Source organism: Delphinapterus leucas, chromosome 1 (assembly GCF_059928025.1).
Source record: "Delphinapterus leucas isolate spDelLeu-1000000601 "Yukka" chromosome 1, BTC_Dleu_Yukka2, whole genome shotgun sequence".
Taxonomy (NCBI): domain Eukaryota; kingdom Metazoa; phylum Chordata; class Mammalia; order Artiodactyla; family Monodontidae; genus Delphinapterus; species Delphinapterus leucas.
In genome coordinates, this window is record NC_143129.1 from 109,610,474 (window position 1) to 109,635,784 (window position 25,311).

General features: G+C 34.9%; 1 protein-coding gene across 1 annotated transcript in view; it reads right to left on the bottom strand.

Moving 5' to 3' along the window:
- BTBD8 (BTB domain containing 8) overlaps nt 1-25,311 on the bottom strand; it is a 98,821-nt gene that overhangs the window by 10,043 nt on the left and 63,467 nt on the right. The window contains exons 10-17 of the mRNA XM_030759932.2: nt 15,618-15,800; nt 14,824-14,961; nt 13,752-13,881; nt 11,025-11,086; nt 5,491-6,202; nt 5,116-5,203; nt 4,516-4,655; nt 869-3,199 (exon numbers count right to left, since the gene is read on the bottom strand). Of these exons, the coding sequence (XP_030615792.1) occupies nt 869-3,199; nt 4,516-4,655; nt 5,116-5,203; nt 5,491-6,202; nt 11,025-11,086; nt 13,752-13,881; nt 14,824-14,961; nt 15,618-15,800 (3,784 nt within the window). The remainder of the gene's footprint in view (nt 1-868; nt 3,200-4,515; nt 4,656-5,115; nt 5,204-5,490; nt 6,203-11,024; nt 11,087-13,751; nt 13,882-14,823; nt 14,962-15,617; nt 15,801-25,311) is intronic.

A 25,311-nucleotide genomic window follows, 5' to 3' on the forward strand; every position in this document is an offset into this window, starting at 1 on the left:
CTTTATCTAAAGCCTTATATATTGCACATGCAAAGGAGGATGCAAGCAAGGACAAAAAAAAGTACAACTTTAAAGAGTTCCCTATTCTTATGATTTTGCTGAACAGGGACTACTGATAAGTATTTTTCTTAGTTCTGGTATACATTAGCTACTCAGTCAGCCACTATTGCATATTTTAAATGTGGGTCATGGTTCAACTTACTATAATAAGGAAGACAAACACACAAAACAATTAGACAGGAAACCATCTATACATATGAAATAAGCTTGGGATTTTTTCATATATTATCATTGCTTCTAAATATAATCTCTTTTAGGAAATTTATCTTTTTCCTTGAAAATTTTAGAATAGAATTATAGTGATTCTGAAAGTCTTAATCTCTGTAAAATGTATATAAATTTTAATAATTAATCTAGTTAAAATAGTTCAGTGCTTTTAGTTACATATTACTATACTTATTGCACAGCCCTCTTATATATTAGCATAGTTCATAAATCATATCCAATGTATAATAAAATTTCTAATAGTCAATAATTCCTATGTTAAATTAGACATAAATAACTAAATAAGAGCAAACTAAGTTTTTCCCTTTATTCTTTCATGTAAAATCTCTTAGTAGGTTAGCTCTAATAAACCACCGAAATTTTTACTAGATATGAATTCTTCACTAAGATTTTAAGTGAACAATAAAGAGTAACTAGCTATTTTCATTCTATTAAGCAATTTCAGTTTTCATTTAAAATTTGAATCTGTTGCTTAAGTAATTATTTTATCTAACTAAAATATAACATTCAGGGCTACCTACAACTTTAAAATTCTATAAACTCATTTTCTTATGGATTTAGCATTTCTATATCTGTACATTACCTGCAGATAAAGCAATATTAGCTTTCTTGGTAGCTGCAGAATGGCTCTCTTTCACTTGACCTTCTGGAGGCAGAACTTGACTCCAATAAGAGTCCAGAGATTTTGTAGAGCTGTTCTTTGGTATGTCAGAATTGGGGTCTCTTTGATGGAGTTCCAGATGACATGGTCTTTCTTGAGATTTTATATCACTATCTGAAAGTTTGCTGCGTGGCTGAAAGTCATTAACCACATTGCTTCCACTGTTTACTTTTTTATCTTCTGGAGGAAGCTGTCTGCCTCCTCTGGACAGGACATCTGTTGTGCTCTTTTTTTCTGTGGCTGAAGCACTCTGTTTATCTTTTCTTGAAGAGTCAATGTTACTAAGACCCAAGGGAGAGCTTTTGTTTTTATATACACTATTGGCTTTCTCTTGTCTACATTCTAAAATACTACCTTTACTTCCTTGTGAGTATCTGGAGTAGCAGACCCTTCCGTGATGTTCATGAGAAACACCATCAAAAACATCAGAAGGTGAAGGCGAATCTACAGAAGGCTGAAAGGGAGCATGGACTTCCCCTTCATCAGATCCTAGTTCTTCACATTCATCTACCGAAAGTAAAACTGACCTTTTAAAATTTTTAGTTGCACGAAACTCGTGACTTTCATTTTCAGTTGCATCTTCAAAAGCTAAATTAATTATTCCCTGAAACTGCTGAAGAGCTGGGTTAGATGTAGAGAAATTTTCTGCAACATTTTCAGCTTCAGACCTTTCATCTTCTGTTTCATCTGCTGAGGAAGAAACCTGATCTACTTCCTGAGCAAACTGGATACTGCCTCGTGGAATATTTTCTTTTTCCCTAGGGTGGACTCTTGTAGATCGAGACCAAATTTCTGGCCTTTTCCTAGGAGTCTCATCATCACTTGTCGAATTAACTTGGAAAAGATCATTACTACTTTGCTTTTTCATTTTCACTTCAATTCTTAAGTTACTATCATATATTTTTAATTCTTCAGGAGTACTGGTGTCACTGCTACTTCTTCCAAGAAAATCATGGCACAGCATAGTGCCACATTTAGAAATACCCCTGTCATTTGACCCATCATCATCCTGAGACCCTCCAGCATCATAGTCTTCAGATCTAGGCTTTATGTCATCAGAGGATGTTGTAGCACTGCCACTGTCAGATTCAGGACTCTCTCTCTGATGCAGAACACTGGTACTCAAATTCCAGTGACTCATGAATGGAGCTTCTGGAGTTTCATGGCTCTCTGGAGTTTCTGTTGTTTCCATGTCTTTAGGAGAATTTTTCCCTGGTATTTGTTCCAAAAAACACTTGGAGGAAGTATTTGAGTCTACTGTAGCATGTTTGTCTCCATTCATGGCAGAGTCATCAGAAAACTGATGGGGAATTGTCTGTTCTTCCACATGAATTCTAGATTTTCTGTCATCTTGACCAGAATTTAAGGTACCATTTGTCTGTTCAGGAACACAAGGTAAAATATCTTTCACACATTTAATGTTTAATTTTTTGTTTGTATCTTTTCTCCCTGCTTGCTTCTCCCTAGCTGACACTGAATGGACTTGCTCTACATTTGTTGAGTCTAGGTCACAAACTGGATTAGAGTTCAAAGAGTTTTCATTTGGATTTGAAATCATGGATTTTAGAGCAGTGGTGCTATAAAATTCTGGATCTACATTATCACTCTCATCAGAATGACAATGTATTTTAACTGTGTTGCATTGATCTGTTTTTTTGTGACCAGAAAAATTTGTTTCACTTTTATCTGAACAAATCTGTTTTGATTCCAGTTCATGTTTTATTAATTTATCTAGATTTGAAATATTTTGGCATTCTAACACCAACTTCTCTTTTTCTTGATTGTTTAATGGCTTTTGTGGGTCAAGTATGCATGGTGACTGACATGCTTCTGTATCACTGATTTCGGCTGTGAGATTAATTAGAGGTTCATGAGGCTTCTGTTCAGAAACATTGCCTTTGTTATTATTATCACATACATCACGAAGCACACTTTTCTGGACAACAGATGGTTCACTTTTTAAAGGTCTCAGAGAAGAAGGCTGAGTCTTCAATATAACCTGTCCAGGAAGTGTTTTCTGTTTTGAATCCTTATTATTCAAAGTTTCACCTTTCTTAGATTGATTTAGGTTTTTAGGCATTGCTACTATTTTTGCACTAATCTTAGGCAATGTTGTTTGTCCTTGCTTGACAATTTTTCTCTTAGGCGTTTGTTTATCTGTAGTTACACTGTGGTCCAATTTTGTCACATTTTCATCAGACTGCCTTGAAGACCCTGAAGATTTTACTGAATGTGGTGACTCTCCTTGGGATCCTAAGTAAAGAAAATTCAAAAATATACCTTCCAGTTTGTGAGTGAAATTCAATATTTGTTTTTAAATCCCTTTAGAAGAAATAAAATAGATAACAATGAAATGGTAACATAATGATCAAACGGACAATTACAAATTAGGCATTAGTGATGTGATAAAATAAAAAAAATTTATTACAAATATAGAGGAAGTATTCCAGTATCTTAAGTAAAATTATTAAAATACGATCTCTCCTCCTCAAGTAAAGCGCATTGATCCTTATGCCAGAATTGGATTTGCATAAATATATGGGGGTAGAAAAATCTGATTTTCTTATGCCAAAAGAGCAGTAAGGGTCTTTCTTCCCTTTGAAGTTCTAGGGGGAAAAACAGACTGTTCCACATAGCTGAAAAGCAGAATCAAGCTAAAGCACAAAATAGAAATGTTGAAATTTTTTTCCTCAAACAGTAACAAAGGTAATTTATTTCTCATAGCCAGATTATTATTATTGTAGGTCATTAGGGTTAACAACTTAGATCTGCAGTTGAAACTAAAGCTGGTAACTGGAAAGAAAGAGGATTAATTTTGGGAATTCATTTGTTTATAATGGTTGAAATCCTAGAGATGATATTTTGAGCATTTAAATCTGTCAAACAGAATTATCAAATCTTTTTAAATGTTTAATTTTTAGCTGTCACTAGAACATGAATTACTTTTCTCTGGCTTACTTTTAAATTTACTTTCAGTATTAATTCATTACCTACCTCAAAATTGGTTTTAGCATTTTACAAACTGCTCTTACATATGTGAATGCTTAATGCATAAAGCAAATTAATTTTTAAAATCAGTTATTATATTAGCAAATTATGCAATCTGATCAGTATTCTTCTCTTTATTAGAATATGGAAAAACAACAGGCATAGCACAGAGCCCAGAGGGAAAATTCTTCCTCCCTACGTATTACAGCTCTCTAGATTGTACCATTACTTTTTAAAGAGCTCTTTAGTGTTGGTTTTGCAGATGGAATTCTTATATTTATCAATGAAACTTTGAAGAAGCACAGGTATAATACACAGAAGGACCAGAAATGCAGATAACCTAGTGACTCCCTTAATTATTTTTTTCACAAAAGAAAATAAAAACTAAACTCACACCCCAAAATACCAAAATACTTGTCTGAAAAGTGGAAGAATAAAATCTCATCTCTAAAATATGAAATGAATGTAAAATGAGTGAAACCACTTTATACTTAGCTTATTTATTGCTAAAGTTCCAGAATCAGAGTTCTGCTTATTCAATTTAAACAAGGAAGTAATACCTGGGAGTATTTCAACTTTACCTTGAGTTTTAGCAAGATTAACTGTGGCATTCTTTGTCCTCTGCTGAGCTGTAGCACATCCATTGCCATTTCCTCTTTTCTTTAAAATTGCCTGTGGTACTGGATCACTGTGTCCTTTGCTGGTGACCTTCTTTAGCACACTAAGAAAAATTATTTGCGTTCAGTATTACACTGAGATTCCAAAACATAATTTTTTAAAAGACCCATACATGAAATATATTTTTCACAATACTGTAAATCAACTATGCTTCAATTAAAAAAAAAAACAAAAAAAATATTTTTTCTCAAAGAAATAAAAAATATGTCTCTTTTCTGAAAATAGAAAAAACCATAGGTTCTTAAGTGTTTAAGTTTATAAAACTGTAGATCAACTATGGTAAAGCAATGCATAATAAGGTGCCACAAGTATAAATTATTCTTCTATCATTTTGTATCAGTCGTCATTTTACATAATAAATAAGAAAAGTTTTTAAATATCATTATGTAAATATACTAAATTTTCTAACAAAGGAAAGATATTTTAACAATATTTAGCTAGAAGTTAGTATATAATTAACTTCCAGAGAAAGCTAATGTCTAGGTAAAACAATGAATGCTTACCTGTTATTTATATTAGTTTCTTGTTCATGAATGCTTTTTTTATTGGAAGTTCCATTGGTAACTTTTGAAACAGGTCGAGATTTTACTGCTATAAATTAAGAAGAGTGAGCCATGAGATTGAGGAATAAATATGTAATAAGTATGTATAAATTCACTGGTCATACACTATATACAAAATTAAATGTTACGGTGAGAAAAATTAAATGTTACGGTGAGAAAAACTGTTTCTCAGTTTGCATGAATATATGTTACTAAAATCTTTTTGCATTTGAAACTAAATAAAAGTCGAAACATAGGTTCATTATTTTCTAGGAACTTTAACTGTTCCTAAAAAGCTCCTCAATAGCTATTAAAAATTAGAGTGTTAAAACCCACCTACAGTGGAAGTTTTGATACTTTCTACACTGTTTTTCACAGTCTGTCCTGGAGAGTCACAAAGGGAAAATTTATGACCAGAAGGCTTCTCTTTTATTGACCCATTTTCTTTTGGTTCATCCAGACAGTCAGTGGAAGTCCGTAATTCCATACTTGAATTTGTAGATCTGCTGGAGGGCCCTGAAATCCTGAGGCATGGAGAATCTTTGCCTGTCACTTTCTTCGAAGGCTTTGCTTTGGCATGCACGTTTAAGTTCCCAGTGAGTACCTTGGGTCTGGCACCTGTAATTTGACCTTCCTGATTTCTCACTCCTTTTCCATTTACTGAATTTTTCTGTCCATTTGCTGCTGCTGCTGCTGATCTTTCCACAACTTGTCTAGGTGACATGTTTGCTGACTTTGCATTATCACCGTTTTCTGTTTTGGGCTTTATTATAGGTTTGGGCTTTCCAGAAACATTTTTTCCCACAGTTTTTAATTCTTTTGTACTCTTGGATGCGGTTTTTGTACCATCCTTTTCCTTTAAATCATCATGCTTCAAAGTTTTATTTATAGAATTTCTATTAGTACTTGATGAATGTCCAGATGCTCCTAATCCATCAGATTTCATCTTTTGATTAGTAGTAGAGGGATAACTCCAATACTCTTTCTTGTTACTTTCTCTCCAAGATTTGTTTTTTATAGCACCAGGGTCAGAAACTTGTCTCCTTTGCTACAAAGAAGAAAAAAATACTCTGTAACTTGACTGAAGTCTTGGACATAATACTTTATGTTTCAATAGCCAGTTTTTCAAAGAGGAAAAAGCAGCAAAATTCAGATTATGATTTAGGGCCACTTAAAACTTGAATGATCTGGGGTCATTTGAATGTGTCTTTGATCACATTACCTTAATCAAATCTGAAATAAAACATACAAAATTAACAGGAAATTCTACTTTAAAAGGCATACTATTTAACTTTATGAAGTTATGGTAGAGATGAATACTTAATGGTGTCAGGATGCCTTGGGTGAATGATAGCAATATCCAACATTTTTCGAGGGCCCACTCCCAGGTTCTGTGCTCAAATGCTTTTCATGTATCATCTCACTTAATCCTCACAACAATTCTGAGACAGCTCCTGTTGTTATCTACATTTCTTCAACAAGAAACTGGGGATTAAAGCAGGTATGTAATTTACCCAAGGCCACATGCTGATAAGGGATTGAACTAGGACTTGAGCTCAGGATTTACTGCTTTAAGCAGGTAATCATCTGTATGTTAATGATTTTCACCAAAAATTCTCTCTTCAATCCTATCCCAAATTCCAGAAATTTTATCACTAAATATTTAATCCTCTGGAAGCAAGGGCGGGGGTGGGGGGGTGGGGGGGGTGGGGGAAGCCCCTGGGAAAGAACACATTACACCTGAAAAGTTTTCTTTTTTTCTTTTTTTGGCTGTGCAGCGTGGCACGTGAGATCTTATTCCCTGACCAGGGATCGACCCCATGCCCCCTACATTGGAAGCACGGAGTGTTAACCACTGGACCACCAGGGAAGTCCCTGAAAAGTTTGGTTTCTGAGAAAAAAAAAAACAAACCACAACATAGTAATACAGTATTGGTTGTCTGGAGAAAGGAAAAGGGGTCCTAAAAACAGGTGAAGTAGATAAAAAGGGGAAAGTAGAAGGGCACTAAAGACAATGCACCTACTTTATAATTTTGCTTAGAACAACGTTGTATGGAAGGGAATAACAACATTTTAAAAACTGGTAGGAATTACAGAATAAAATTTTAAGAATATATTGCCATTTGTTATATAAATACTCCCTTTTGGAAGCTGTATGAGACAGCGTCTGTGTTGTCTTCATCTTTGTATCCCTTAGCACCATGCCCATCACATACTGGGTACTCAAGAACATGTGATGATGGCTATCAAATCTGAGCACATATTGATATACAGTTCAAGGTCTAGTTATTTCTAAATATGAAAGCTTCTAATTACAATTAAAATTTGTCTAAGATAAAAATAACATAAATATGTGTGCGTCTATATTCACACATACATATGTATATACATAAATAATAAATAACCTAGTTAAGTTTAGCAAAAGCAAGGTATAATAATAAAGGAATCATTAGATTCTTGTTCTAGCTTTGCTTTTAACTGAAGAATAGAAGATAGGATATTTAAGAAATCATTACTAATATCTCTGGGCCTCAGATTACTCATGTCTAGGGGTGGAGACTGGTCCCATTCAGTGCTGTGTACTAGGATTCTCTGTAATACTTATAAAGTTCAAATAGGCTAGGTCCAAATAGGCTAGATCAAATCTTAGCTCAAAAAAAAAAACATTTCTCGGGCTTCCCTGGTGGTGCAGTGGTTGAGAGTCCACCTGCCGATGCAGGGGACACAGGTTCGTGCCCTGGTCTGGGAAGATCCCACATGCCACGGAGTGGCTAGGCCCGTGAGCCATGGCCGCTGAGCCTGTGCGTCCGGAACCTGTGCTCCGCAACGGGAGAGGCCACAACAGTGAGAGGCCCACATACCATAAAAACAAACAGACAAACAAAAAAAACATTTCTCTATTTTTAATACCTAAAACCAGGAAGACTCTGATGTTAGACCTTTTCCCACCCTTAAAACTAATCCTTCTTAATTCACTCTATCCTTGAATCTATCTACTTTAAAGCATCATGCTATGGGTGAGATCTAAGTAGTATATGGGGTGCTCTACCCCTTTAGAAATTTCACATTAACATAGTATACCATGGTGAGGATTCAACGTATATGCATTTTTAGGCAATCTATGACTTACATCTACAAAGTTTATGTATGTCTCTTATATACGACTGACCAGTTGGGAATGGTCACCACATGCTATTGACAAAGATAAAGAAAAAAGAGTAACGCTCTAGAGCCCTCCTCTTGGGACTTCCCTGGTGGCACAGTGGTTAAGAATCTGCCTGCTAATGTAGGGGACATGGGTTTGATCCCTGGTCCGGTAAGATCCCACATGGCGTGGAGCAACTAAGCCTGTGTACCACAGCTACTGAGCCTGTGCTCTAGAGCCCATAAGCCACAACTACTGAAGCCCGTGAGCCCTAGAGCCCACTAGCCACAACTACTGAGCCCATGTGCTGCAACTACTGAAGCACGCGCACCTAGAGCCCATGCTCTGCAACAAGAGAAGCCAATGCAATGAGAAGCCCGCACACCACAACAAACAGTAGCCCCTGCTCACCGCAACTAGAGAAAGCCTGTGCGCAGCAACAAAGACCCAACGCAGCCAAAAATAAAAAATAAAATAAAAAAATAAAGCATTCCTCTTGGACACACTTTCAGGTCTAGTACTATTCCTTTTTGTTGGTATTATTTTGTTTTACTTTTTATTATAGAAAAATTTAAACATAATCAAAGAAGACAGAACAGTATCATGAATCCCCACATACCTACTACCCAGCTTTAACAACTATCACCTCTTGGCCAATTCTGTTTCATATATAACTACCACCATTTTATTTTGAAGCAAATCCCAGACATCGTATAATTTTAGTCTTAAGTATTTTGGTACCAGCACTCTTCTTAAATGTTTCTATTTTATCTCATCAACTTTCTCCCACCTCTAAAAGATCTCATCTCATTTTGGAAGACACACTTATTCATACCACACTTATTGAGGACTTACTACATACTAGACAATTGCACATAAATTATCTCACTTAATTTTCACAATAATCCCGGCTAGGTTTTATTACTCCATTCTACAGATAAGCAAACTAAGACTCACAGATGACAAAGATAATAAAGTCAAGATCTGAACTCTTACGATTTTATGTCCAGCACTCATTTCAGTACAATGCTGCCTTTCTGAGGAAAACATATTAGCCTGTTTCCTTCCCATTGTGGTTAACAGTATAAACCCTTGGACAACCTGAAAGTCAGGAACTGAGGAAGGGAAATGAGATTTTGTTTTGCTGTAAGGCAAGGAAGGAGGAAAAGCCTGGTTGATAGCAGTTAGTAGATAGAACAGGGGAAAGAAAGGCAGGTAGGCTAAATCATGGTGGCCTTAAAACACACACACACATACACACAAAAAAACACATAGGGTGAAAGGGAACATAATACATAGAAAAAGTGTTCTAAGGTGCCATTTCCTAACATATGTTCTGTGAAACTGTACAACATGCTTAAAAGGGGTCAAGAGGGAGTCTAGTGGTGTTCCATGGTTATAAAATTTGAGGAAATCTTGGGGAAAACAAAATTCAAAAGTGTTCTTTACTGTAGTGTTTCTCAGAGCTTTTAGGTGCTGATGTGCATCGTTAGTGTCTAAGAGGAGCTATGGTGTATAGCAATTCTCAACCTTAGTTGACGCTAGATGTTCTTAGGTAGAACATATGATGGAGCTAGTATATTATGGAACACACTTAGGGAAATAGTCCTAGAAGGTTTACTAGCAAAAAGCTCCAGCGTCTCACAGTTTCTCACCCAAGACATTTAGAGCTTGACCTCTGCCTCAAGCCATCAGAGCTCTTGGTTGTGGCTTGGAGTTGTGTGAGTTCCTATCTACTGGCTGATAAGGAAGATTCCCAATTCCACTCTTGCAAGGGCAATATATTCTTTGCATTCCAAACTGGAACTCTCAGTGTATGTCTCCATATCATTGTAATGTGTGTCTAGGTTAGTATAATTTTATGCTTCAAATGTATTATTAAGTGACCATTTTTAAGTTAGCTAGATTGGAACTCTAACCATCATTAATAACATTTTAGGGGAAGAAAAATGTATTTCATGTTATAATGAATACACCAAGTAACGTGTGTGTTGTGTGTGTGTGTGTGCGCTAAAAAACAAATAACATAAAATTTACCATCTTAACCATTTTTAAGTGGGCAGTACAGTCAGGTTGACTATATGCGCCTTGTTGTGCAACAGATATCTAGAACGTTCTCATCTTGCAAAACTGAAACTCTATCCCCATTGAACAATTATTCCCCTTTTCCTTATCTCCCCAGCCCCTGGCAGCCACCACTCTACTTAGTTTTTAAGAGTTTGACCATTTTTAGTTAACTCATATAAGTACAAGTAACTTTTAAAGTGAACACAACTGTACTCTTGGTATTAACTGCCTTTTTCACACCAAAAATCTATTATGTGGATTAAAATCTTAGTATAGAGAAAACTGGGACAACTAAAATCTTCTTTTGTAAAAAGTAGGTTAATTAGAAAAACAGACATGGAACTAGATCTAGAATTCTAGACAATTTCTGATCTGGAATAGTTCCAACATGCTAGTTGCCAAAAAGGTTTTCAAGGAAATAAAAATGGTAGACAATATTTCACTTCCCATATCAGCTGGATATAAAAAATGCATATCATTTAAAAATTTATAAAATGTTCACTTGATTAAAAACGAGACTCAAAATTATTTCCATCCAGAAACAGCTTTAGTTAATGAAAGAATAGATTTTTAAAAATTATTCTGAAATATAAAATGATAAAATTTAAATTACTTGGTATCTTGTTTCATCTGGGCCTGTAAAATTGTAAAAGTTTACCTGAGAGCTGCTGAATATAGGCTTTTTGCCAAGTCTTCGGTCATCACCTTTGTCAAATGCAGCTGTAGGAAAAAAAAAGCAATTTAATTTTACAGGAAGCACTATTATTACCATAGAAGTAGAGGGAAAATAGTATATTAGCAGAAAAAGATTACATTTTGATGGAAATAACTTTTAAAAAGTTGAAACCAATCTAGTACACATAAATAATTCCCTATTTTAGAATTTTTCTTAAAGAACTTCATTTTGAATCTTATTTTCTTGTCCCTATGGATTTTATGTTATTAAAATTAATAAATTAGAAATGTACAGTCTCACAGAGAAGATTTATACATTTACAAAAACTTAGAATTTTCTCAAGCTTGAAATTTTAGAGATAACCTTTTTAGCTAGTTTTCCAAATTTCAAAAAATTACAGATTTTTTGAAATGTAATATTGAGATATTTTGAGATGTAATATTTTATAAACTATTCAATGGAAGAAAATTTCTATCCTAAAAAATATTAAAATACTCTTAAAAATTTTCTGATTTTGCAGGTATGTCCTGAGGAAGGAGTAAAGAGAAAAAAGATAAGGTTTTGTTGAAAATAAAACAAGAGACAATCCTTAAACCTATATCATTCTTTTTAGAATTACATAAAATATTCATTTTATAGATTAGGTTTATATGGGAATTATTGGGGAACTCAGTTTATGTTTTTCAAATAAGAATTTAAATGACGTCAGGGAAATATATAGGAATAATGGTATGAGAGCCATAAATATAGTTTAGCTAATGTATTTGTTCCCTTTGAAGGTTATGTAGCTTTAAAATATATTTTGAAGAAATATATTTTCCAAAATTTATTTTATTTTTATTAAAACAGCTGATGAAAAATACATCAAATTATCTGTAACCCTACCATGCACCTTCTACTATTTCTATTCTATAGGAACTATGTTATAAGACAAAGCAGGATCCTAGAAATAGCATTACAAGGATTGGTTTGTGGTTAGCAAATGACTGCACAAAAATATACAGGTGGAAATTAATACAAGATTTCTCCCAAAGATCAGTAACTCAAACTAGAATGTAAGAAATGTTATAACAAAGACAACCTAGAATTACTCCTTTATCTGGGATTTCCCAATGCAATAATTATGCATAAGTCAGGACTCATTATAATTCAACATATTTAAGATTTTAAAAATTATTTTTACACTGATAGAATGTAATAGATTGAAAAGTTCTTTTTGACAATTAGTTGGATTACCAATAATATTTTGTTTTAGTTATGTGTATATATATGTATGTATTTACATGTATTTTATTTTATTTATTTATTTTTTCTGCGGTACGCGGGCCTCTCACTGTTGTGGCCTCTCCCGTTGCGGAGCACAGGCTCCGGATGCGCAGGCCCAGTGGCCGTGGCTCACGGTCCCAGCCGCTTCGCGGCATGTGGGATCGATCCTCCCGGACCGGGGCACGAACCCGTGTCCCCTGCATCGGCAGGCGGACTCTCAACCACTGTGCCACCGGGGAAGCCCCTACATGTATTTTAAATTAGCACTTTGAAGAATTAAGATAAAGAACATTGTTCGGGACCCAACTTAACTATGATATCCTCTAAAAATGGAGAAGAGCAAAGTTTACTCCCAATCAGAAGAGAGTTGAATGACACCTACTCATGGAATGCTGATCTTAGTTTTTTACACTGTATAGTACAGATGAACTGTCATCTAAAAATCAGTACAGAAATAGTCACAAGGAAAAAAATTCCAATTTCTAAAGACCTTCTCATGACTTTTGTTGTTTCATGGATTTTGTTGTTTTATTATTTTGTTGGAATTTCTTTGAAAAGTGCTCTTGAGATCACATCTGGCTACACCATCGTGTTATGCTCTTAATGCAAGACAGAGCAAATCATATTTTGATGAAATCATTAAAGAATTTAACATAGCCATGTACTATCAAGAATACATTATATCACATATGGTCTCCATGTTTTATAGGACAGAAATGTTGCTTCATAAAATACAGTCTCTTAATTTAAAATGTTTTTAAAAGTATACTTACTGAATCTGTCAATATTTTTCCTAAGGTACCTGCTTTAACCCAAAAATAGTCATGAAGCCATTTTTAGTTCCACACCCTCAATTTTTTATTTTAACATTTTTGAAACAAACACACATTCTGAGCAGTATAAATCTTTTGTTTAATGCTAATATTTCAAATGGTACCTATTAAATGTCAAAGAGCACTGTGCGGCTCCTGAGGGACACTCCGCAATGGCACACATCGTATCACTGAACCAATCGATCATGGAATAAAGCCATCTAATCTAGGCAAAACCACAAGAAAGAGTATCTTACGCAAAAGATGGGAAAGCTTTATGGAAAAATATATTTTAAAAGGGAGAGAAAGTATGTTTGGTAATCTGTTCTATATGGGTTACATTTTCCTATACTTCTAAATCTATCTAAAAGAATGCTTTTAAGCAAATTTGGCTAGAATATAAAGTTGCTAAGATAAAGTAGAATTATATATGTATATATAAGGAAATGAGTTTCATTTTCTAAGGACAGAAAAAAAGCATGATTTATTAAAACTGCCTAAACATACCAGCACCAGTTTCAATTAGCAAGCAAACAGAAGCAAAGAAACGTTAATCCTATCACTTATTAGAATCCCTTTAAAATATCTCTTGTCACAATTATAAGAATAAAAAATCTCAAGGCTAATATACCTGCTTGGATTTTCTGTTGATCATCTGTGCTCATCAGCTTCCAGCTTTCTGTGTGACGAACAGCATAGAAAGACTGAACCAGGAAGATCCACAGCTTATCACGCAGAGCCTGGATCTTGCACGTAAAACCCTGTGTTCAAGCAACAAATCAGCAGCTGGTCAGAGCCACATTGTCATAGCAACCAGTCATTATTCCCTTCCGAATCTACTTACTCCTAAGCTAGATCAATGATGTCATCACTTAGATTTTTAAGATCGTCGGGTACAAGTTATTTATGAAGGCTTGCTCTTTAACAACAGAATTTCATAGTGAACATGAACCTTATCCTTTCAGCATTATCCTTTTAACCAAACACTCTTTTAAACCACCAATGGCCTTTACGTAAATACCTTCCACAGCCTTTTCAAATCAGCTATGACATTACAAGGTCAAATACTCTATGCAGTAATAATAAATATGATGAAATTTTTTATCATTCTTGTTGAACAAATAAAAAATGTCAATAATTTGCAATTAGCTTATTAATTACCATTGATTAATTGCATTTAAAAATAAGATATATTTTAATTTTGCTTTTTCTCAGTCAATCCAATTTTAAATGATTTTTTTCTTAAGACAAAAATTAAGAACATAAAATTAAAAGACACTGATGATTAAAACTGTAAAACATTCTTTAAAATTCTTTAAGTTTTGTATTTAGGAAATTTAATGTAGTGACTGGGGAGAAATACTAAACTTATGCTGTACCAATTAATATTGCTAAGTACCAAACTATGTTTAGAATTAGCCAGCCAAACTTCCAAATTCTAAACTTTTATAATAAGTGTATTTGGAAGTAAATGAAATTTTTAAAATTTTGTATTATGAAAAATTCCAAATATACACAGAAGCAGAGACTGTAACCAACCTCCAGGTATCAAACACTTAGTTTCAATGAACCATGCAACATTTAAAACGTGTATATATTTAAAAATCTTAAAACAGTTTAAATATTCTATCATTCGTGTATATATTTAAAAATCTTAAAACGGTTTATTCTATCATTTTAATGAATTTTATTACATCAAATACCATTTCCTTTGTACTGTCAGAGTTCAGTAATGTGTCCAGAGCTGTAAGAAGAGAGCAACTATTCTCCGTGGTAATGTTTTCTTCAATTGCTTTTAAAATTTTGTCCAGCAGGTCAGATGTGCTACTCATTGCTTGTGACTATAGAACACAGAAATTGATATTTAATAGGAATATATGTAAATGTGTAAGAAATGTGAAAGTCTGGCATAACAGCAGACCATTCATCATAACTGGCTATATGAAGTCAATCAGAAACCTTATTTCCTCTGTTAATAATAATAATTATTATCATTATAATAATAAATATTATACTAATCCCTTTCCTCTGTTAAAAATATTGGCACACACACACAATTCTTAAGAGCCAAAATAGTCCTAAAACAGAGCCTAGAAATAAGTTATAAAAGTTCTTTATTAAGTAACTAAATTTAGAGAAAGTGGGTCCCAGTAAGACAGAGAATTTTGCATGAACCATAATTGTATTACTGACCAAAACAATATCTTTATGACTTCAATTTCTAAAATATGGCTTATGCCGATTGAGGGCTGGAGTTGCCAGAGTTACACTGTGCCTTGCCAGGGCACTCAACCTGTCCCCTCCTCCCTTCATTATCTTATGAGCCAAAAATCCTGTCCATCACTGCCCTAAATGCTATGCAAACATGCCATCTGCTATGGAATTTATTTAAGTCATACTAATTTAATCAAAGGCAACCTGAATTTGAAAACTTACATAATTATAATCAGAACACAAAGATGGGACTAAATATAGGATATAATTTTAGATGCAGTACCTGTAAGAGGAGAGCAAAATTTTCACTTTGAATGATCTTGGAGAAGTTTTCTATAATAAATGCAATACATTCTTCTTGAAGCTGAGACGCCATGGTCAGTGCTGCTTCTGTCCACTTCACTCTGGGTAAACTGATGATTAGCCTGTCACTTTCCATCAGAAGAAAAGCAGCATTCTTATCATTCTTATAATTTTGAAAATATTGGGGAAAAAAGTTAGATTACTGCTCATAAAAATAACTTTCCAAGCAAATTAAATACTTTTGTTTTCTTTTGACACTGCCTGCAAAAACCAAAATTCCAGGTAGCTAATATCTTTGTCATTAGCTTTACATATTTATTAATTCATTCAAAATTATCCCAAAGGGCCAACTTTGAGCTGGAAACAAATCACCTTTAAAAGACAGCTAAAACAAACATAAGAGCAAAGTTATAACTACAAAGAAAAGCTTGACTTCCCTGAGATTTTTCACTACTGAATTAATTTTTGTGCTTATAGATATCATTCATTACTGCATGGCTACACGGACATAGCCTTAATTCTTTTCTGACTATAAAATACATGTTATTACAAATTTAGAAAGGCTAAAAATGACTTATAATCCACAGTGACTTTTTCTTCCTTTCCAATTAGGTAAGACTCTTCTTTTTATATTATATTATTTATTTAATAATGATTCATTTTTATACCATAGGAAAAAATGTTCACGAATACTGATCTCTATAAAAAATGAAATGACAATTCACAAATACCATGTGCTCTAAGGAAAAGGAAAAAATGGCAACTTAAAATTACTATATTTTATTCATGTTTGATTTCTAATTCTTAAAACGATCCTTAGGAAATAATGATTTATTGAATAAATGTTATCTGATCGATTGTAGTAGATTGAAAAAAATGGCCACAAATTCTGTGTAGCTCAATTCATCAAGAGGTGGACTCTGTTTCCTCATCCCTTGAATCTAAACTGGCCTGTTCACTTGCTTGCACAAGCAGTGGTATTGTGCAAGTTTCAGAGCATAGGCCTCAAGTAGCCTTGCAGCCTCTATCTTTACCCTCTTGGTTCTGGGACCATGAAGCCATGAAGAAGCCTGGTAAGAAAGTACACAGGGAGTGGGAGGCCCAGCCTCCAACTTAGCCACCAGCTGAAAGCAGCTGCAGGACTGAGCTCAGGCAAGATAAGCAGAAGAATCACCCAGTAAATCCACAGAGAATAAATTTTAGTTTAAAGCAACTTAGTTTTGGGGTGGTTTGTTACACAGCAATAAATAACTAGTAAATCTGGAAATGACAGTGCTTGATCCTCAAGCAGAGTCTTCCCTGATCTCTATACCTACTTCAGATTCCTTTTACACATGCCATCAGAGAGCCTGTCCCTTCTCTTTAGAGCACTTACTTCATTTGTAATTATTCAATCATGAAATAACTACTTGGTTAATACCCATCTCTCTCACTAGGCTGTATGTTTACTGCATGTGAAACCATGTCTGTTTTGGCTCACCGTTGTAACCACAGGTCCTAGTACAGAACTGAGTCACAGTAGACACAAACATCTGTTGATCTCTGAGCATCAACAGAGACTGAGAGTTTGTAAGCGAATTCGTAAGCTAAATTAAGTTTAATCCTTGAACATCAAAACTTTAAAAATTTTACCCATTTACCAAGAATTCTTCTGAAAAGTATTCTATACTTCCCCTGCTTTATTTATTTGAGTAAAAAAATCATACTTTGCTATAATTTGAGTCTTTAAAAAGTTTTTTTTACATTTTTACTATAATTTACCATTATCCTTTCCTCCTCTGGTAACTTCCTGAGTAACTGTGCAGTTACTAAGAGTTTTAGGCAATAAGCCCAATTTGCTCTATTATAGGCATTGTTCTGGTATTAGAGACAAATGTAGAGTATTCAAATAAACTTGGCAGGTATCTACAAAGTGCTTACTATATACATAATGTTATGTGCTCTGACAGCAATATCTTTTCTTTTTTGGTATTATTAACTTTATTTAAGCTCAGGAAGAAAATCATAAAAGCAATAACTCAGTAGAATTGCCAATCAGCCTGTCTCTCCCCAAACAGCAAATGGCCAGCTTACAAGCAATATCTTTTAAAAAATACAGATGTATAGCTGTCATAATTTAGCTTGAAATCTATTGGAAAACTAAAACATGGACATAATGATAACAGATGGTATGTGATCTTATTCCATACTGATCTGAATATATGATAACATTAAATGTTAAGAGTAGCTTAAGGTTCAAAGAAGGAAGAAAATGTAATATACTTCTAGATCAAACACATAAAATTTTATTTTATTTTTTTAACATCTTTATTGGAGTATAATTGGTTTACAATGGTGTGTTAGTTTCTGCTGTATAACAAAGTGAATCAGCTATACGTATACATATATTCCCATATCTTCTCCTTCTTGCGTCTCCCTCCCACCCTCCCTATCCCAACCCTCTAGGTGGACACAAAGCACCGAGCTGATCTCCCTGTGCTATGCGGCTGCTTCCCACTAGCTATTTTACATTTGGTAGTGTATATATGTCCATGCCACTCTCTCACTTTGTCCCAGCTTACCCTTCCCCCTCCCCGTGTCCTCAAGTCCATTCTCTATGTCTGCGTCTTTATTCCTGTTCTGCCTCTAGGTTCTTCAGAACCATTACAATTTTTTTCTTTTAGATTCCATATATAAAAACACATAAAATTTTAAATTCAATAGTTAACACATGGTTCAAATTTCAAAACTATATAAAAGGCATCACTAAGAAAAGTCACCCACTCCTTCCTGTCCCTGGCCACCTATTTTCCCTTGTCCCAATCAATATTATTTATTTTCTGTATTTTTCCAGAGTTATTTTATGTATATACAAACAAAAAAAGTAATTTTTCCCTTATTTTACTCAAATGGAGGCATTAATATGCACAGTACTCTCTACTTTACCTTTTATACTTAGCATATACCTTGAATATTTTTCTTATCACAATATAAAGAGCCTTATTATTGTTTTAATAGCTATGGAATAGCCTATAATATGGATATATCAGAAGTCAAACAACCAGTCCTCTACTTGTAGATGTTTATTTCTTTCCAGTTTTTGTTATTACAGTGTTGTAATGAATGACCTTGTAGATAACATTTCACACATATGTGAATATATCTATAGGATAAAATCCTAGAAATGAAATTGCTGGGTCAATACTACTTGTCTTATCCTGGGTCCTGCCTAATAACTGAGCCTGAGAAATAGGCTTGTACGCAAGTGATCCCAAGATGACCCAAGAGTGAAACAAGGAAGGAGGGAAAGCCAGTGGAAGGGTATGTTTTCCAGCTCCTTGCTACTCAAAGTGTGATCCACAGCAACCATTACCTAGAGCTTGTTAGAAGTGTAGAATCTCAGGCTCCGCCTCTGATTTACTGAATTAGAACCTACATTCAACCACGATCCTGAAGTGTTTTTTGTTTTTGCCATACCACATGGCATGCGGGATCTTAGTTCCCCAACCGGGGATTGAACCGTGTGCCCCCTGCAGTGGAAGCACTGAGTCCTAACCACTGGACCACCACCATGGAATACCCAGTCCTGAAGTGTTGTGTATATACATTTAAGTTTGAGAAACAATGATATAGCATTTGCTATTGTAAACAACTGGGGATCAATCTTGTTGGGGGCCCTCTGAAGAGCCACAGAGAATACAATTTGAATTATTCACCCAAGGGATAGATCAGGGAAACATTTAATCACTGGTTAATCACTGACCAATCTCCCATTGGTCAAGGTTTGTCCCCTGGGATATTAATTCCCTTTCACTTCCAGGTTTGAAGAGCTGTAGGTACCCTGGGTAGAACAGCAGTGAAGCCTCAGGACAGAAAGTGAGAAATACGTGTGATGTGGCTGAGGGAAAGTGCTGTCAGATTACACCTGTGTGCAGCTGGATGCTGCAGCAATGGTTGGAGTACATACATGGGTCAAGAGGATATGAGGTGGGGCACCAGGAGGATACAAAAGATTGCCAACATATATTCAACGGAGCACTGTTTTCCAAACTGTAGTTTTCTCCCCTAGCAACCTAGAGAAATATATTCAGTGGCTTACAATCAGCATTAGAAGACAAAACAAGAAAGAAGAAAGAGATAGAAAAGAGAAAAACAGAAAATATCAGATCATATGGAATATGGTAAGTATTCTTTTTTGAGACTTGTTTCAGTTCCACATGTGTGAGTTAACTGGGTTATAACATAAAAAGAACTTGTGGGCTTCCCTGGTGGTGCAGTGGTTGGGAGTCCGCCTGCCGGTGCAGGGGATGCGGGTTCGTGCCCCGGGGCGGCTGGGCCTGTGGGCCGTGGCCACTGGGCCTGCGCCTCCGGAGCCTGTGCTCCGCCGCGGGAGAGGCCACAGCAGTGAGAGGCCCGCGTACCGCAAAAAAAAAAAAAGAACTTGCTCTGGGTCAATCAAAAAAGTTTGAAAAACACAGCAAAAGCTGTGCTAATTTATACCCTTCCCAGGAATGAATAGGAGTACTTATTCCCTACATCCTTGTTAAAATAGTACAAATTTCCTTTTTTTCCCCCATACTAAAAGGTAGAAAACAGTCTGACATGGTAATTTTAATGTCCATTTCTCTTAAATAAATGAAGTTGAAGATTTGTTCATCAAATTAAGAGGCATCTGTATTTTCTAAGTGAACTATCTAGTCTTATCCTACATTTAGCTATTTTTTAAAAATCAACTTGTAGGAACTCTCTATATTAGAAAAATTAGAATAAGAGTATGATATGAACTGTCATTTGTTTTTTGACTTTGCTTATGGTAATTTTTACTATATACAAATTTTGCACTTTTATGTAACCAAATTCTTTTATGGCTTCTAAATTTTGTATCCCCACTCCACTGATCAGGTTATGAACTAATTCTCCCAGGACTTAACTGTAGTGTTTTAGGTTTCATTTTCTTTACTTGTAAATCTTTGATCCATTTGGAATGTATACTGGCATACCAGGAAGTGATGTATAGATCCAACTTAATTTTTTTCCAGCAAGCTTCCTGTTGTTGTCCTAACACCATATACTGAATAAACACTATGACTCATACTATTTAATTCTTTTGATATTGTGTTAATTAAATAGGCCTTCAATTATCTTTTGGCCTTAGGACTAAAAGCATGATATATATACAACTTTAGTTTTACCCTAGTGACTATCCCCCACGCCTATTTTTGTTTTAATTTTCCTATATTTAAAAACTATTCATAATTTGTTTTTAAAAAAAGGCTTAAATAAAACTTTTTTTTTAAACATCTTTATTGGAGTATAATTGCTTTACATTATTGTGTTAGTTTCTGCTGTATAACAAAGTGAATCAGCTATACGTATACCTATATCCCCATATCCGCTCCCTCTTGCATCTCCCTCCTACCTTCCTTATCCCATCCCTCTATGTGGTCACAAAGCACCTAGCTGATCTCCCTGTGCTATGCGGCTGCTTCCCACTAGCTATCAATTTTACACTTGGTAGTGTATATATGTCCATGCCACTCTCTCACTTCGTCCCAGCTTACCCTTCCCCCTCCCCGTGTCCTTAAGTCCATTCTCTACGTCTGAGTCTTTATTCCTGTCCTGCTCTTAGGTTCTTCAGAACCATTTCTTATTTTTAGATTCCATATATATGTGTTAGCATACGGTATTTGTTTTTCTCTTTCTGACTTATTTCATTCTGTATGACAGATTCTAGGTCCATCCACCTCACTACAAATAACTCAATTTCATTTCTTTTTATGGCTGAGTAATATTCCACTGTATATATGTGCCACATCTTCTTTATCCATTCATCTGTTGATGGACACTTAGGTTGCTTCCATGTCCTGGCTATCGTAAATAGTGCTGCAGTGAACATTGTGGTACATGACTCTTTCTGAGTTATGGTTTTCTCAGGGTATATGCCCAGTAGTGGGATTGCTGGGTCATACGGTAGCTCTATTTTTAGTTTTTAAAGGAACCTCCATACTATTCTCCATAGTGGCTGTATCAATTTACATTCCCACCAACAGTGTAGGAGGGTTCCCTTTTCTCCACACCCTCTTCAGCATTTATTGTTTGTAGATTTTTTGATGGTGGCCATTCTGACCCGTGTGAGGCGATACCTCATTGTAGTTTTGATTTGCATTTCTCTAATGATTAGTGATGTTGAGCATCCTTTCATGTGTTTGTTGGCAATCTGTATATCTTATTTAGAGAAATGTCTATTTAGGTCTTCTGCCCATTTCTAGATTGGGTTGTTTGTTTTTTTGATATTGAGCTGCATGAACTGCTTGTATATTTTTGGAGATTAATCCTTTGTCAGTTGCTTCATTTGCAAATATTTTCTCCCATTCTGAGGGTTGTATTTTGGAAGTTTTAGCCACAGCAATCAGAGAAGAAAAAGAAATAAAATGAATCCAAATTGGAAAAGAAGTAAAACTGTCACTGTTTGCAGATGACATGATACTATACATAGAGAATCCTAAAGATGCCACCAGAAAACTACTAGAGCTAATCAATGAATTTGGTAAAGTCGTAGGATACAAAATTAATGCACAGAAATCTCTTGCATTCCTATACACTAATGATGAAAAATCTGAAAGAGAAATTAAGGAAACACTCCCATTTACCACTGCAACAAAAAGAATAAAATACCTAGGAATAAACCTACCTAAGGAGAAAAAACACCTGTATGCAGAAAACTATAAGACACTGATGAAAGAAATTAAAGATGACACAGATGGAGAGATATACCATGTTCTTGGATTGGAAGAATCAACATTGTGAAAATGACTATACTACCCAAGGCAATCTACAGATTCAATGCCATCCCTATCAAACTACCAATGGCATTTTTCACAGAACTAGAATAAAAAATTTCACAATTTGTATGGAAACACAAAAAACCCGAAATAGCCAAAGCAATCTTGAAAAAGAAAAATGGAGCTGGAGGAGCAGGCTCCCCGACTTCAGACTATACTACAAAGCTACAGTAATCAAGACAGTATGGTACTGGCACAAAAACAGAAATATAAATCAATGGAACAGGATAGAAAGCCCAGAGATAAACCCACACACATATGGTTACCTTATCTTTGATAAAGGAGGCAAGGATATACAATGGAGAAAAGACAGCCTCTTCAATAAGTGGTTCTGGGAAAACTGGACAGCTACATGTAAAAGGATGAAATTAGAACACTCCCTAATACCATACACAAAAATAAACTCAAAATGGATTAAAGACCTAAATGTAAGGCTAGACACTATAAAACTCTTAGAGGAAAACAGAGGCAGAACACTCTATGACATAAATCACAGTAAGGTCCTTTTTGACCCACCTCCTAGAGAAATAGAAATAAAAACAAAAATAAACAAATGGGACCTAATGAAACTTAAATACTTTTGCACAGCAAAGGAAACCATAAACAAAACAAAACATTTTGAAACAGAAAAATTTAATCTTGTTTTGAAATAGTTCAATAATTAGAAGTCCTAACTTTTCTAAAAACTTTCTCTCTTCTACTAACTCCTCTACCCTGCTCTCTCTTCCTCCCAAAAGCAACGGTTTGTAGTTGGTAGGAGGGAGTAGCCACTTCTTACTGAACTGCTGCATAGTGAGCAAGAAGGAGAAAAAGCTCAAAGTCCCTCATATTAAAATAAAAAAAAAAAATTCTCCATATATAGTCCAATGCAGCACTTTCTTATCTCCCTTTTTATATGACAGTGTTAGGCATATTATTGATAGAGTAAAGTGCCTGCCATGAAACATGTGGTTTAACTGAATTAGAGCCAAAGAAGACTTAAGAAGATTGCTCAATCTTTCTTTCATTTGTTTTGGATAACATATTTCATAATTTAATTTAAAAATTCTTTAATATTCTATTTTTATTAATAAAGCAAAATATATTTTATTTCTATAGTAAAATATGAAAAATATATTAAATTAAGGTTTCCTAAAATTTGAATATCCACAAAGAAAGACAAAATTTCAAATTTTCATTATAATCACCACAATGCCAAAAGCCTTGTAAGTTTGGTTGTTCTGATGTTCATCTTTATATCTGTCTTGAAAGGAAAAACCAAGCATTCACAAAGCTTACAAGGAACTGATTAGAACTATAAAATCAAAATAAAATATTGTAGGAGAGGGAGAGGCATAGTATGAAGAGCTTATTCCTCAGTTATACTCACTTACCACTTGTTAAAAAAAAATCAAACTTCTTGAGACAATCAGTTAAGATCCCTCCCAATCTGGCCTTAGCCTCTCCCTAAACTTATCTTCTCTCATTATTCCAGTTACAAGAGAATATTGGCACTGCCCAGACTCCAGGTCCCTGGTCACATTTAAAAGTCACTTTTTAATTTTGACATTGTCCTCTATTTTCAGGTTCATCTCACATCACTTCTCTTATCCTTCCAATCAGAATCAATTGTTTTAACTTCTGTGATTCCACGTATAAACCTGAATTATAAATTATACTTATTCACTCCTTTATTTACCTGTCAATATATACTGAGTGCCTAATGTCTGCTAGGCCTTGCCCTAAGGCTGGTGCTGCAAAGGTAAATAAGACTGACATGGAACTTAATGCTAGTATTCATCATAGTCTAACTTGTATTTTGCATAGTTGTTTAAGTGCCGATTCTTCCATCAGTTTGCGAGTTCCTTGAAGTCAAGGCCCATACTTCCTAAAAATAATCTTTGCCCATGCTGAGCATCTATTATATTACCTTTAGAATGGCAGCAATTGCTTTTAAGACCTGGTTTTATAATTTACTGACAATGTGAACTTGAATAAAGCATTTACCTCTCTGATTCTTTTTTCTTATATATAAAGTGGAAATAAGAGTACCTATGTTATACGTAATTTCAAAATATAAAAAGTATATTTTGAACCATAAAGGTCTTTTAAAAATCCACTAGATAATAATTCACTTCTATTGAACTGAATTATAGCTGGGCCATTTGCTTGCCTCATGAACAGAGTAACCATTCAATGACCAAAGAAACAAATGCAAAATAGTAAGCAACAAAATAACAAAGTCCTTCATTAGCATAAACACAGATTTAGATTTATTTTTTGCAGTGGTATATCACCAGCTGATGGCCTAAACTTATTTTCCCAGTTAGATTTAGATATTATTTTCTATGAAACCCAGTCTAAAATACTATTCATGGTTCAATCAGAGAAACAGGACCACTAGGAGGTATTTATATACGTAAAGGAGTCTGTTAAAGGGATTTCACCTTATGCAATTATGGGAGCTGGTTAAGCACTCTTTGTATATGATGATGTATTGTAGTATGAAGTCCACAGGGAAAGCAGTTGAGAGAGGATGATGGATGTAAAGTGTGAGGGGTAAGGACAAGCTGACACCCAAGAGCACAAGCTATAACCCACAAGGATGGGCTCATTTTAGGTCTCACTGCCTCCAACATGGATGAAATGAGTGCCCTTCAGGAGATGCTAGCACTCGCCATCATGGAGCTAAACACATCCCTGGCCCAGGGGTAAGAGAAACCAAAGAGGATACAGGGCAAGGTGAAGCAGTGCAAAGGAGGAAATTCTGGGAAGCATAGTTCATCCTAATCAAGCTAACACATTGCAGAGACACTACAGTCCAACCCGTGTGGAGACAAAGTAAAGTCATGCTAATGCCTAACATATACAACC